The 14,229-nt window shown below is 44.8% G+C and overlaps 3 protein-coding genes across 3 annotated transcripts; 1 reads left to right on the top strand and 2 right to left on the bottom strand.

The window, feature by feature from the left end:
* The first annotated feature begins 925 nt into the window (after positions 1 to 925).
* Positions 926 to 7,275, top strand: LOC103721630. The gene is made up of 2 exons (XM_008811900.4): positions 926 to 1,264; positions 6,003 to 7,275. The coding sequence occupies exon 2, from the start codon at positions 6,398 to 6,400 to the stop codon at positions 6,989 to 6,991; it is 594 nt and encodes a 197-aa protein (XP_008810122.2). The 5' UTR covers positions 926 to 1,264; positions 6,003 to 6,397; the 3' UTR covers positions 6,992 to 7,275.
* Positions 7,276 to 7,463: 188 nt separating this feature from the next.
* Positions 7,464 to 11,333, bottom strand: LOC120110931. The gene is made up of 2 exons (XM_039126975.1): positions 7,990 to 11,333; positions 7,464 to 7,926 (listed from the first exon to the last, which is right to left on the bottom strand). Exons 1-2 carry the CDS (start codon positions 11,331 to 11,333, stop codon positions 7,464 to 7,466), a joined length of 3,807 nt encoding a protein of 1,268 aa, XP_038982903.1.
* A 269-nt stretch (positions 11,334 to 11,602) lies between these two features.
* On the bottom strand, positions 11,603 to 12,889 carry LOC103700143 (transcription initiation factor TFIID subunit 4-like). Its single transcript, XM_008782109.2, has one exon. The coding sequence runs from the start codon at positions 12,887 to 12,889 to the stop codon at positions 11,603 to 11,605; it is 1,287 nt and encodes a 428-aa protein (XP_008780331.2).
* Positions 12,890 to 14,229: the final 1,340 nt, after the last annotated feature.

Raw genomic sequence — 14,229 nt, 5'->3', positions numbered from 1 at the left:
CCTCTTTAATTCATAGAATACCTCCAGAATGACTGGCCATATAAGAAGTCACCCAGTTCACAGCCCCATTAGTCTCTTTGAATACATGCTTAGCCTGAAAGGTCACACCATCATTCGTCATAGCCCAAATATCTCGAAGCAGAGAGTGTCGCCCTCCACCGCCACTTGGGCCATCTTGGATCCCACTAATCACGGTCACCGTCCAATATGATCGAGTTGGCCTGTAGCACACGCCGAGCATGGCTTAGGGCGGCCCATGCCGCCCGCAGTTTTGCTTCATAAACTAAGGTATCGAAGATCTGGCAGTCACCAACAGCCACTATTCTAAAATTCGGGCCCTTAATGACGAAACCAGCACCTTCTTTTCTACCGTCGTTCAACACATATCTACTGAAGTTGACCTTTAGGAAACTCAGGGGTGGAGCTCTCAGGTAAAAAATACCGTACGAGACACTACTCAAACAAAGGGGGCCCAAGTGCCCCAAGCTATCAAGAATCCATTGCCAAGCTTGCATGAGTGATCTCCACTGCCTGTACCAATCGTCTTTATATTTAGAATCACTAGAAGATGAAAACAATATATGAAATTGAAAAGTGTGGAAAAAGTTCTATAAACTTGATGCTTGAATTGCATCCATATCAAATAACCTTCACTCTTGCATCCTAGCAAAGAATATCCTACACCGCTTCATGGTGCATGAAGCATACGAAATAATATTTCATCACGTAATAAAATAATACGAGGAGCCATTTGATCTCTGTTCGCATATCAAGTCTTAATTAAGAAGATGCCACTTCTTCGTCCTCACCAAGCCATTTGCATCGTATCCACTTTATTGATGATTCAAAGTTCATCCTTGCTTGCGTTGTTCTCAATGGAATACGTAACCCCTTCTTCGGTGAGTCAGCACTGGGCAATATCCCTTGCTTTGGGCTTTCAATCGCCCCTACAACAATACATGTGAGCCTGCACGTGCTCGATGCTGCTCGCTGAGTCGTGACTTCCAGCCCCGGTCATCGATCACGCCCTTCGCGTGCGGTCGGTTTCAATCCTCCACGGCAGTAATGACTGTAACTCCCGCTCACCCCCGCCCTTCGCTCTCCCTCTGGAATTTGGTTCGGCGTCGATCCGAACACTGGACGCGTAAAATTCCATATCCACTCGATCCCCAATTTTTCTTTCTCAATCTTTTCTTCTTAGTTACTGTACGATATGAAGATGGAGGAGGTCTAATTCCGTCCAATTTTTCCTCGATTTCTTAAGGTACGACAACACTGTGAATTCGTCGTCCTTTTCTCATTCGATGTCATCTTCAGATTTCTCAACTTCATTTTTTACTTTTCCGTTTGATCTGGATCGTTATTTCCTGAACTCTCGATAGAATTAGAGCTTCTAGCAATTTGAACCCACGGCAGCTGAAGGTTAGGTTTGCAGAGGGTGAATAAGGGTTTCAGGATCTAAATTAGGGTTTGGGTGCATAAAAAAAAAAAAGAAAAGAAGCTAGGGCTTCTTCTATTTAACATATTTGATGGCTTGCAAGTAACCTATCATACTTGGAACGGAAGGTGTTGCGGTGCATTCTCTAACTACTAGAAAGACGGTATTCAAATGGATGGCGTGGCAGTAATTTGCGTTTATGGCAAAAAGGTTGGGCTGGCATACTGTGATTCGTCCAAAGTTGTTGCCGGCAGAGGAGATCTTGCTCGCCAAGTAATGATCTCCTCCCAAGGCACACGATGCAGCTTCTATTCTTGTAAATGCATGTCGCATAATTAGAGTGTGAATTGATGAAGAATGCATTTAGATCCTTTAAATATGTGATGTAGGAAAGGAGAATGCGATGTTGAGTCCCACTAGAACCATCAAAACCATGATTTGAGAACCATCTTATCCAACTTTGTATAGAATTTTCAAATTTTGTTTGGACTGATAAGATCATCTTATTCAAGTTTATATATGAAAACTCCAACATCTGGCTTGATATATTGGTTTTAGCAATATTTAGCAGTCACTGCTCGAATATCATCATGTCTTTACATAACTGTAAATGTTTGAAACAAACAGGGATAATAGAAACAATAATTAATTCAGGAAAGATATGGAAATATTGCTTAATCATGCATCTTCATTTCCATATTTAACAACATATAGTGACATCAAACTTTGAAAACATTATATAATATTTTATATATAAGAAAATGTTCTGTATTTATGGATAACTTGAAGGAAAACTTGTCTCCATCTATCGTATGTGTCTAAGGCATGCTAATTTAAGAAATTTTTTGTACACACCAAGGATCTTTAGTTAAGATTAGATGGCAAATCATATCGAACCTAAGTGATCCTTTTAACAAATTCTATGTATCACATATTTGCAAAGAAGTAAATCAACCCGCAGATTGGCTAGCTGGAATGGTACCAATGCTGATGGTTTCAGCAGTGACAGTTGTGCTAACCTTTGGATAGGACTACCAAATGAACCAAGAGAGCTCGAGCCTAGCTGAGTTAGTCCAGCAGTGACAGTTGTGTTTACCTTTGGATAGTGCTACCAAATGAAATGAGTGAGCTTGAGCCGAGCCTTTGGATAGTGCTACCAAATGAAATGAATGAGCTTGAGCTCGGCTCAAGCCTAACTTGAAAGCTGGAATCAAGCTTGGCTCGAAGCTAAATGAGCCAAACTTGAACCAACAAAAATGCTAGAAATTAATTTCAAGCAAAGCCAAAGATTGACAAGTTCGATAAGGCTCAGCTTGAAAAGGCTCAAATGTATTATTATATATTATATACATGTATATAAGGACATATGTACAATGAATTGTTGGATTAAAGCTTTAATAAGTACATTTTTTTATTTTTTTGAATCAATTAAATGTTATTTTAGGCTAGAATGAAGCTTGGAATCGATCTTGGATTCGACATTGGAATGGGCTTCTTCAAGCTTGAATGGATTCAAGCTTATTCAGGATTATCCTGCCAATCAATTAGGTCATGTCCAGGTCATTTTGAAATTAAGCTCGAAATAGGGACAACAAATCAAGTTTGATCTCAAAGTTTATACACAAAATTAATTTCAAACCAAGCTTGATCTGAGTTGTGCTTAAACTCAACTCCATTGCACCCTTACCTTGGATCTGGAGTCCCTTGCTACTGCTAATATGGAAATTGATGAAGTGATTTCTTCCGTTCTACCTGAAAAACAGAAAACAACCTGAAGTTTAAATCCTATTTGAATTTTTAGCGAATGTCCCATATCATTACAAAAACTACTCAAGTACTCAAATTCTATTCAAGTTGGATACCAAAAATTATACAGAATAAAAAATCTACCAATCCTACCATGTGAGGAATGTTTATGGGATAGCAGGAGAGGGAGAGAGGCAAAGGCGTGGAGTCACGGACTCGTAGAATTGTGACAGGGATGTTAGGATAGGGATCATGAGTCCTGACTCCTATAATATTACTATAAAAGTTATCTTCCTAACGACTGGTGTTGTTGATGGAAGCCTTTTTAATGTCCTCCGGTATTAAGAGGATAATAGAGTTCTGATAATATATAAAAAAAATGTTGAAATATGATTTAAAAGAATGAGATGATTCAAACTAAATCTAAAGGCCACAATGATCTCTTGACAGAATTTGTTTGTGCTTTTATACTATTTAAGATGTAGATCTATCTGTATGTATATATACGCAGAGATATCAATGTACTGATATGCCTATGTGTACTTATGTTCTTATATATATGGATATATATGTATACATGTTATATGTACTTGTATATCATGTATATACGTATATGTGTGTGTGACAAAAACAAAGGAAACACACAAACAAAGACATACAACTGATACAGGCATCTAAATGACTTTAGCCACACCCACGCACATTCATCATAGCATACAATGTGTGTGCACAATACTCTTAGCAATCCACAATCACATGCACATAACACACGTCGTCAAAATTTTGTGCCTCAGCACCTGAGGCATATGTAAGGTGTGCTTTTTGAGGGTAATTGGCAGTTACCTTTCCTTGAGCTAGGTGGGGCATTGAGTTGTGCCTAGGTGCATCCTTAACAACATTGAATCTTAAATCTATTATCAAGTTTACCCAATGAAATTGTTGAGAGGGTACAGGCTGCTTTATATAGCCATTTCACTTTTCAATATCTTTTATTGCCAAGGCTTTTGGTACTTGAACATGACACAATACTAAGAAACATGTTGACTGAACAAATAATGAATAAAAGAATGGACAAACTAAAAAGCAAAAACATTTGAAAGAGAAACTAAAAGGGGGAAGGAGGGAGAAAGATATGGTGGCTAATAAAGAAAGCATTTGAACAATCATGAGTTGCAAGTTGTCTTTAAGTTATTTTTTAGGTGCATTTAAGCTTACTTAGGATGTGTTAAAATACTTCAAATGATAACTAATCATGATAAATTTATGTTAAAATGTGATAACACTTCATTTCAAGTGTGCATTATTTGAACCCAAGAGTCTCCTGCATGCATAAGAGCCCTCTGCAAGACACTCCAAAAAAAGCACCAAGCAGGACACTTCAAATTGAAGTTCCAATTGTATGATGCCGTATTCTATATAAAAAGAACAACTCTAAGTAAAGAAGGGAGTTATATTTTAACAAATGAAACAATAATTTTTTTTTTTGGTAAAAAACAATATGAAGTTTTTTGGGGAAAACAAAGAAACAAGAAATTGATAATGTGATAGTAGAGTTATTTATTTTGCAGGAACATAAAATTAATATTCTCCAAAAAGGAAAGATAGCATTGCTAAGTATGTAAGTGGGAGAGAGTAGAGAGAAGCATGACAATGTAACTGAGAGGAGGTGTGCTTATGAGTGATAAGAGGAGGGTGGCATGGAAAGGGGAGGAGAGATGGAGAAAATCGTGGCATTTAAGGTGGTTAGGGTAGAGAGAGGATTAGAATGAGGAATGGTTGTCATAGAGTAGTGTTGAGATAATGGGGAAAAAAGATGTCATTTGAAAACTGTGTTACAACCTAGCTGTTGCATCCCTCGGCCACTTGGGAGGAGTTTTTTTTTATTTGAACCTTTGAAATTGTTTCCCAAGAGTTTGACCTAGTTAATTCTAATTGTTGGTTCTCGCACCATTGTTCTCAGAAAAAGGGGAAAAGAAAAGGAAAGAAAGAGATCTCACTTAGGCTGGCCAATATTTGAGTTTGAATGGAATTCTTACCGAATGAGAGATTTATATATTTTTCCAATTTTGTCCATTCTCATAATCTAAATAATATAAAGTCTTGATAAACAGATGAGCTAATTTCCATTATGTGTAAATTTCATAGATCAATCACCCAAAGGCCTTAATTCATGCTTTTTAATATAGTCTTGGTCAAATTTCTTAGTTGGAATGCCTTCATATGCAAAATTGTCTTGTGCAGAGTTTTTGGGTTGTTGATATATTGGATGCTTGAGACGCTCGATATCATTTGACCATGCTAAAGTTTTTACAGGATGGCAGAAGCTTTTCCCAAGCATCATTGTATGAACCACTTTCCCAAGGGAAATTTTCTTCCAATCTAAGGATTTCATAATGTTGGGATTCTTTCATAACTCTTAAATAAATTGCCTATGGGGACACTTCAGACCACTGAAGAGGCTACCAGAGGAGCCAACTCCAACAGAAATTAATAAAATAAGTTCCCAACAGAAAACAATTAAGAAAATGACGATACTGGGATTATATTCTAATATTTCCGAGACATTAACTTTGAGAGCAAGCTTTAAGATAAGTAGGTCAAATTGTGGGTCAAAGCATTCTAAACCTGAAAAACATAGTATAGAGGAATTCTTTTGTGTTGGTTTTATATCCCATGAGGACTGGATATCAGTTGTGCTGATAGAATTGAGCTTTCTGTGTAATTTTCAACTCCTCCTGATTGTAATCTAAGTTGCAGAGTTTATGCGCACGGAAGATCTTGACAATGTATTTCTTTTCCTTCGTTTCTTTATTTGCAGTAAGTTTCCCCTGAGCTGCTTGATCAAACAGTGTGAGCTTTTTGCAAATATCAGATTCTGAACTAAGTGTGATCCACTTATTATGGGTGGCTCCATGGGCTTTGAGAAGCTAGGGGAAAATGCTATAACAGATGCATCAATCAAGGTTTATCATCTCTCTCTTCTGCTTGCTCCTGTCGTGTCTGTCTGGGATTGCATTGTTCGCAAGATGAGATATTCCTTCAGGCCTGAACGGGTGTAGGTCTATGATAGTATATATCATATAGTTCTATTAGCGTAAGAAGAGGTTAGAAATTTGGAAAGAACAAGTTTGCTTGGATTCTGTCTTCTTGTTATAGAATATACTCTTTTTTGAAAATAATAAGCTGAGTCAGTAGTTAAAGAGATTGAAAGTCATGGAGAAAGCATCGCATGGTCGGGCACCCCAAGTTCTGACGAAGGAAAAGAAGAAGCAGGTGAAAGATGAACTTGATCGCTTGAAGCAAGCTGAGAAGAAAAAAAGGCGCCTAGAGAAAGCACTTGCAACTTCTGCAGCCATTCGATCTGAACTGGAGAAGAAGAAACAGAAGAAGAAAGAACAGGATCGACTAGATGAGGAAGGTGCTGCAATAGCAGAAGCTGTTGCTCTTCATGTCCTTCTGGGGGAAGATGCAGATGCATCATGTCAAGTCATGCTGAAGAACACCAAGAGGTTCGATTCTTTGTACCATTCCAGCAACACTGGCCTTTTCTTGGGATATCAGAGCATTGCAAATTATCCTGCTGAAGGACCAGGATGGTTATCTGCTTCATATAGCCCTTGGTGCACATGGAGTTACTTGGGGAGTGGACGGTCGCTGTCACCTGCAGTGCATGTAAAAGATTTGCAATTACCTTACTATGAAAATACAGGCCAAGGAGCAGATATCTCAGCAGGGTTCATAGCAGAACAAGCTGTCTCATCACTGCAGATAGCAGAAAATTCACCTAAGGATTCAATTTCTGGCTAGAGAGCCGCAACCGTCATCAATAGGATGTTGGGAGGGAATGATTTGCACGACAAAATCAATCTTTATAATGTTGTTTAACTGCATTATCCGGTCAAGTTGTACATATCCATCTCCAGTGTGCTTTTTATTTGTTAATGAGCTGTCCTTGATATTAAATCTGTTTGTCCATCTCTGTAATGATTTGTAAGAGCACCACATATGGTTTGAAACCTGGAACTCCTAAAGAGCAAGCCCTTAGCCTTTAAGGGTGAGATGCAACAGGAAAATAGCTTTCTATTAGAACCTGTCCTCATGTTTGACTTTTTACTGATGCTGCAATTATTTTGTTTTCTCTAAGCAATATTCAGGATTTAAAACTTGGACCTCCTCAAAGTAAAGCCTTTAGAGATGAGGTCTAAAGAGCAACAGCTACCTATTGGAACATGTCTTCGTGACAAGCTTTTTTTTTTTTTTTTTTGGTGAAAACGGTAATTCATATTGCTCTAACCAGAATACATCCTGCCGAGTCAAAAGAAAGTAAAGAGTACAAAGGGGGCGGGAGCTCTGCTATGGATGTCCACAAGAACTCTCCGGAATGTCGTGCAACATAGGAGGCGACCCAGTCTGCAGCCCTGTTCGCCTCCCGAAAAGCATGTGCAACCTGATGCTCGCCTAGCTCAGCAACCAGCTTGCAGGTATCGCAAATGAGTGGGTGGCCATCCCCATACCGGTCTGCACTCCGAATCCACTCGATCACCGTCGATGAATCTCCCTCAATGTACACCCGCTCAGCACCGAGCACCCGTCTCGTATAGGTAATCCCCTCCCAGGCAGCTTGAAGCTCTGCCCCAACTACCGTAAGGCCTGGTATATGACGGCCCCCCGCTGCAACCAAGCTGCCACGGTGGTCTCTGATCACAAAACCAACCCCTCCAGACCTCCCATCTGCCGCCACACTGCCATCAAAATTCATCTTGAGAAAACCAGGGGGTGGGGGCACCCAAGAGACAAAAGCAAACCTGGGCGCTGTAATAGCGAAACGAGTGCCCCAGATGTCCCCGGCCGTCCCAAGAGAACCCGTAGCAGCGCATGAGATCACCTCTCTAGCCTGAAGCACTGCACTAACCACCACCAACCTCGGCGAGGACCTCCTGCCATCAAACAAAACCGCATTCCTATCCAACCAAATGTGGTAGGCCAGATATGCTCTGAGAACCCCTGCCTCCACTGAACTAGGCTGCCGGAAAGAATCTCTCACCAGCTGCAGCAGATCCTGTACCGACACAACCGACCGGGGAAGAGGGACTGGTGACCTCCTCCAAATCTCCCTAGCCCTGGGACACTGCAAAAGAACGTGCCCAATAGTCTCCTCACTGACCGTACACACCTCGCAGCACTGCAAGATCCGCATGCCCCGCCGGACTAGCACACTCCTAGTTGGAAGGCAGCCCCAGGCCACCTTCCAAAAAAAGAGCGCCACCCGCGGATGGATCCGCATCCTCCAAATCCACCCTCCCTCTATCTGCCGAGCTGACTCCCCCCTGAACAAAGCCTGTAGATCTCTGGCGCGCACCTGCGATCGCCCCGTCGGCGCCCACACTAACCTGTCAGGCTCCCCTCTAATTGGCACCGGGAGGGCTAGAACCATCTCCACCAAATGCACCCCAAAGACCTCCCTAATCATCTCCTCCCTCCATCGGCCCTCCTCTGAGATCATCAGGTCACTAACCGTGTGGCCCGCCAATCGTCCCGAATCCACCAAGGTCGGCAGACGGCTGAGCGGCTGTGCAGTCACCCAGCAATCCTCCAACACATCAATAGAACGACCGTCACCAATAGCCCATCTGATCTCCTGAAGGACCAGCATAGCCCTGGCACACATCTCCTTCCACACCGGAGAATGATAGCGAGTGGCTCTCACACCAGGCACCAACACCCCATACTTCGCCCTCATCAACGAGGACCATATACTGCTAGGCTCCAGAACAAATCTCGCGACATGTCGGGCAGCCAACACCTCTCGCCTAGCCAACAGGGACTGCACACCCAGGCCCCCAAACCTGGTGGGCTGACACACCACCTCCCATGCTAACAAATGGATGCCACCTCTGCCTCCATGCCTTCCCCATATGAAGTTTCTAAGAAGCTGCTCAATGGGCCTCAAAACCGACACTGGAATGAAACAATTGGAAAGTAAATATATGGGGATCGAAGAAAGAACGGACCGTACCAAAGTAATCCTGCCCATCATAGACAGCGAGTGCATCTGCCAGCCCTCCAACCTCTGCCTGATGCTGAGCTCAAGCGAACAGCAGTCCCTACCTCGCAGCCGTCGGCCTGAGATCGGGACTCCCAGATATCTCATAGTGCCATCCTGCTCACCCACCCCTAATATCTCCATAATGGAAAGCCTCACCGTCCGTTTGGTCTTCGGACTGAAACAAACTGCTGACTTAGAAAAATTCACCCGCTGGCCAGATGCATCACAATAATCTCGAAGAATCCTGGCAATGACCCGGGCGTCCTGCCGCGACGACCGGGCTAGCAACAGACAATCGTCAGCAAACAGTAAGTGAGAAATCGGGGGGGCACCAACCGCTGGCCTGTACACCTCCAACTCCTGGGCAATCACCGCCTGACGCAATGCTCTAGACAGAGCATCCGCACAGATAATAAATAGCAGGGGTGATAGGGGACATCCCTGTCGCAGCCCTCCCGAAGGCTCGAAGAAACCAGATGGCGTGCCATTTACCAGGATGGCAAATGACGGAGCCCTAACACATCCCATGATCCACTGAATCCATACATCATGAAATCCGAACCCCAGCAGAGACTGATGCACAAAATCCCAACGCATCCTATCGTAGGCCCTCTCCATATCAAGCTTGACACCCATCAAGCTCCTCCTCATCGTGGCCCTACCAAGATCAAACATAAACTCCTGTGCAATGAGAACATTATCGGAAATACTGCGCCCACCAATAAAAGCCCCCTGCTCAGGACTGATCAATCTCGGAAGGATCTCCCTCAACCTAACGGCAAGTATCTTCGCCATAGCCTTGTACAAGGTGGTGCACAGGCTAATCGGACGAAAATGACCCGGCTCAAAAGCATCCTGCCGCTTCGGTATCAAGGTGATGAAAGTCCGCTGCCAATCTGGCGCCATCACTGCTGTACTGATGAACTGCAAAATGGCCGCCGTCACATCCTGTCCCACTATCATCCAGTACCTCCGAAAGAACATAGGAGGAAATCCATCCGGTCCAGGCGCCTTGTCCCCCTCGAGGGACCACATGGCCTCTCTGATCTCCCTCTCCGATACCGGTCTAATCAGCGCATCAGTCTCCTCCTCCAACACCCTGACTCCCAGAGACGGCATCAAACCACGGCTCCCATCCCCGGCCATCTCCGTCCACCGAGCTCTGAAGAATCCCTCCATCACCCTCCGGATCGTATCAGGATCCTCTGACCTCTGCCCATCCTCCCCCAGGATGCCCCTGATCCTGTTCTGGTGCCTCCTGATCACTGTCGCCTGATGAAAGAACCTAGTGTTCCGGTCCCCTTCCAAAATCCACTGCACCCTGGATTTCTGTCTCCATAAAGTCTCCTGCTGCCTGAGAAGAGAATTATGTGCTGCCAAGTGCGATCTGAGCTCCCTCAACTCCTCCTCCGCCAACCCTCCCCTCTGTGCCTCCTGAGACTGTAACCTTGCAATGGCCTCCTCTTCCTCCTCCGTCCTTCGAAAGATGTTCCCCACTTCCTCACGGTTCCACCTCCACAACCGCCTCCTAGTCAGCTCCAACTTGCGGGACACCCGATACATATCATCTCCCCTGACCGGAGAACTCCAAGCCTCCCTCACCATCTCCCAGGACCGAGGATAACATAGCCAAAACTTCTCAAATCTAAATGGGGGGCGTACCTGAAAATGTGCCTCGATGCTCACCAACAAAGGGCTGTGGTCCGAAGCAATCCTGGGCAGGTGTCTAACATGATAGTCTGGATAGCACTGGACCCACCCAGCTGTAGCACAAGCCCTGTCTAATCTCTCCCAGACTCGGGCCCGCCCCTGCTGATTATTGCACCAAGTGAAACAAGGGCCCGAATAGCCCAGATCTACCAATCCATTAGAAGTGAGAAAGTCTTGGAACTCCTTGAACTTTCTGAGTTGGGAGAAAGGTTTCCCCCCCATCTTCTCCTGTGAACCAACAATACAATTAAAGTTCCCTGCCATCAACACTGGGTAGCCCAAACTGATTGCCTGAGAAGCTTCATCCCGCAAAACCCTCCTATCCCTGTACTCGGTACTAGCATACACCCCTGAAAGGATCCAGGGCCTCCTATCTCCCTCTGAAATCACCATCAATACCTCCTGATTGCAGACATTGAAGCAGTCCAGCTTGCATCGCCCCAATCCCCAAGTGACAATAATACCTCCCGACAAACCATGGGACTCCACTGCATAAAACCCCCACGATCTCGGTAACCCCCTTCTAGCTTTCTGTAAGCTCCTTCCGGACAGCCGAGTCTCAAATAACACACAGATGTCGGGATTGTGCATTTGCACCAACCTCCGAAAAGCAGGGACAAAAGAAGGTTTCCCCGCCCCACGACAGTTCCATAATATAATCTTCATAAAACACCCAAGGAGTTCGCACAGCCCACCTCCCTGGAGCTGTTGCTGCAGCCTACTCCCCCCTCCGTATTCCCTACACCACCTTGATCAACACTGGACTGCCCCTTAGTTGAAGCCATTAGTTGGACCAGAATACGGCGGTGCTGCTCCCCCTGCTCCCCCTGTGCCATTTGGCACGCTGAATCCACCTTCTCGGAGCCCAATCCTGTAGGCTCACCCTGCTGCCCCCCTGAGACCAAGTTCTCCACTGCCACCCCCAAATCCCCACTCAAGGCCTTCCCCCATGGCGACTTCACCTTAAGAGTAGAGCCGTCCACTGTTCGTGCCATTTGGCACGGGTCGGATGAGGATCCATCCGCAGAAGCAGCCAGCTCCATCGAACCATCGTCGCACCTGTCCTTCGCTCCGCCGCGCCTCAGTTCCGTCACCCCCGGCGCTTCCCCAGCCACCCCCGACACCCCGGAACTGGGCACACCTGCCGCCACCGAGAAAGCCGGGGCCAGCCGCAATCCGGTAGCCACGCCCCCCCGAAGTGAAGTGTCGGCAGCTCCCCTGGAATCAACCACCCGAGGGGGCCGGCCACGGGTTGCCGCAGACGGTGGGGGGGAGCTCTTGCTCCTCCGACGGGCGGTCAGCACCGACCGGCCGGCCTTCGAAGTCGAGGGCGTCGCCCGGCCGGACACTTGAGAGGGAGCAGCCACCATCGGGCCCAACGGCTTTCGATCCCCAGGCGGGCTTCTGGCCCGCTTCATCGGGCTGGGGCCCGACCCACCTGGGCTCGGGCCATTACTTGACTTAGGCCTCGCCTCGGCCCGGGCCAAGTCGAATTCGGCCCGGCTTGATTCCGGCCGAGAACCGAACTCGGCGCCCGACCCCGAACCCAAACCGGGTTGACTCAGATCACCCGGCGCGGCACCCGCTCCAGCTACGGAGACGTCCTTCTCCGGCGTCCTCCGGCGGGCCACCTTCGTGGGTTTCTGCCATCCTTCGAGATCAATCGGGGAGCCCGTAGGGACCGTGCTATCACCCGCTCGCCTCAGCTCGCCGCTTGGGTTAGGCGAGGAGGTTTTCCTCGCCGCACTCTCCTTCTTCTCCGTCCTCCGGGGAGCCGCCGAGGGTGCCTGTCGGAAGCCTAGTCGGTTGGTAACCAACCACGGACCAAAGATGCCTTCCTCACCGGATCCATCCACCTTCCTCACCACCTGCGGGGGAGCCTCTGCTACGCCCTTCCCTTTAGCATTTTCCCCCCGGTCTGGCTCCTCCACCACAGAGTTCTTCCCCATCGGCATCGGGAGTGGGAACTCGCAGACCACCGACGAGTGTCCAATCCGACCGCATCTGGGACACGGAGCAGGTAAGCTTTCATACATAAATCCCTGCCAGAACTTCTCATCCCTCCCCTCCGATCTACCCAGCACAAAAGTCCCGGGTGTGAGCGGATCTGAAATATCCAGCGGATCTGACAAGCTTATTACTAAGAACATCTCTCCATATATAACAAGAACTCTTGGGGGTGCAATCATCCATTTCTATTCCATACTTTTTGAAAAAAAAAATATCAGACCATTTCTTGATTTGCGCCTTGTCATCCGTATGGAAGGGCAAGCTAATTCCCTCTTTGTTCTGAAACGTCCATGAAACACTACTCAATTCTATCGTGCCAATTTCAATGTAGAGAAAGAAGCAAACACGCCATGTTTAAAAATGATAATAGTTTAGTACATTTTATCTGATTTACTTCAAATATATTAGTTATTGATATCATCACAACCAAACATTAGATGCTCCTCAACTTGGATAAACCGTGTGCATGAGATACGCCAAATACTGCTGCAATTCAACCCCCGTTGATCATATGGAAGCAACCAACCCCGCTGGCCATTACACCGCCAAGCCTTCTCCTAGGGGGCGTTTGGTATGGGATGATCGTTTCAGGATCAAAGGTGATGTGGGTGGAGGTGATGAGATCACCGCGTTTGGTTGCACCACGGTGATCCTATATGGCGGTGATCTTAAATCACCTTCACTCCTCAATCATCCCCCAACTCAGTGATGGGATACCCGTCTTTGAGGTCGGAAATCCAACATTACCCCAGGGTAGTGATCCTGAGTTGAAAGTTAAAGACAAAAATACCCCTCAAGTTAGCAAAAAAATTGATATATCAACATATCATCAATATATTACGTCAATGTTATATATATATATATAATATTATGTTGATATTATATATTATATTAATAATATAAATGATATTATAATATATTACTAATCATATTATTATGCTATTATTATTGAAGGATAATTTTAAATTATAGTAGAAATATATTGTTATATTTTGTATTTATATAATGAAAATATTTAATATGTTACTATATTTTATATTTATAAAAATATTAATTCTATAATGAAAAATAACATATTTTTATAAGATTAATAATTTATAGGAGTAACAAATATATTTTTATAGAATATATTAATAATTAATATATTGATAAATATATTAATATTTTATTATAATATATTTTATATGATTAATAAATATATGATAAAGGGTATTAAAAGTAGAATATGTGACAAAATTATGAAGCTATTATAGAAATTAGTATATTAACTTACATTTTT

This window comes from Phoenix dactylifera, chromosome 5 (assembly GCF_009389715.1).
Source record: "Phoenix dactylifera cultivar Barhee BC4 chromosome 5, palm_55x_up_171113_PBpolish2nd_filt_p, whole genome shotgun sequence".
Lineage (NCBI taxonomy): Eukaryota > Viridiplantae > Streptophyta > Magnoliopsida > Arecales > Arecaceae > Phoenix > Phoenix dactylifera.
The sequence above is the reverse complement of the archived record's forward strand: the minus strand, read 5'-3'. Positions and strand labels throughout refer to the sequence as shown.

Bases quoted from the DNA above. Each gene is read 5' to 3' on its own strand.
- LOC103700143 (XM_008782109.2), bottom strand. From the start codon at position 12,889: ATGGGGAAGAACTCTGTGGTGGAGGAGCCAGACCGGGGGGAAAATGCT.
- LOC103721630 (XM_008811900.4), top strand. From the start codon at position 6,398: ATGGAGAAAGCATCGCATGGTCGGGCACCCCAAGTTCTGACGAAGGAA.
- LOC120110931 (XM_039126975.1), bottom strand. From the start codon at position 11,333: ATGGTGATTTCAGAGGGAGATAGGAGGCCCTGGATCCTTTCAGGGGTG. The intron at 7,927-7,989 runs GTTTGCTTTTGT...TTTTGATGGCAG, and splicing joins TTCGCTATTACAGCGCCCAG to TGTGGCGGCAGATGGGAGGT.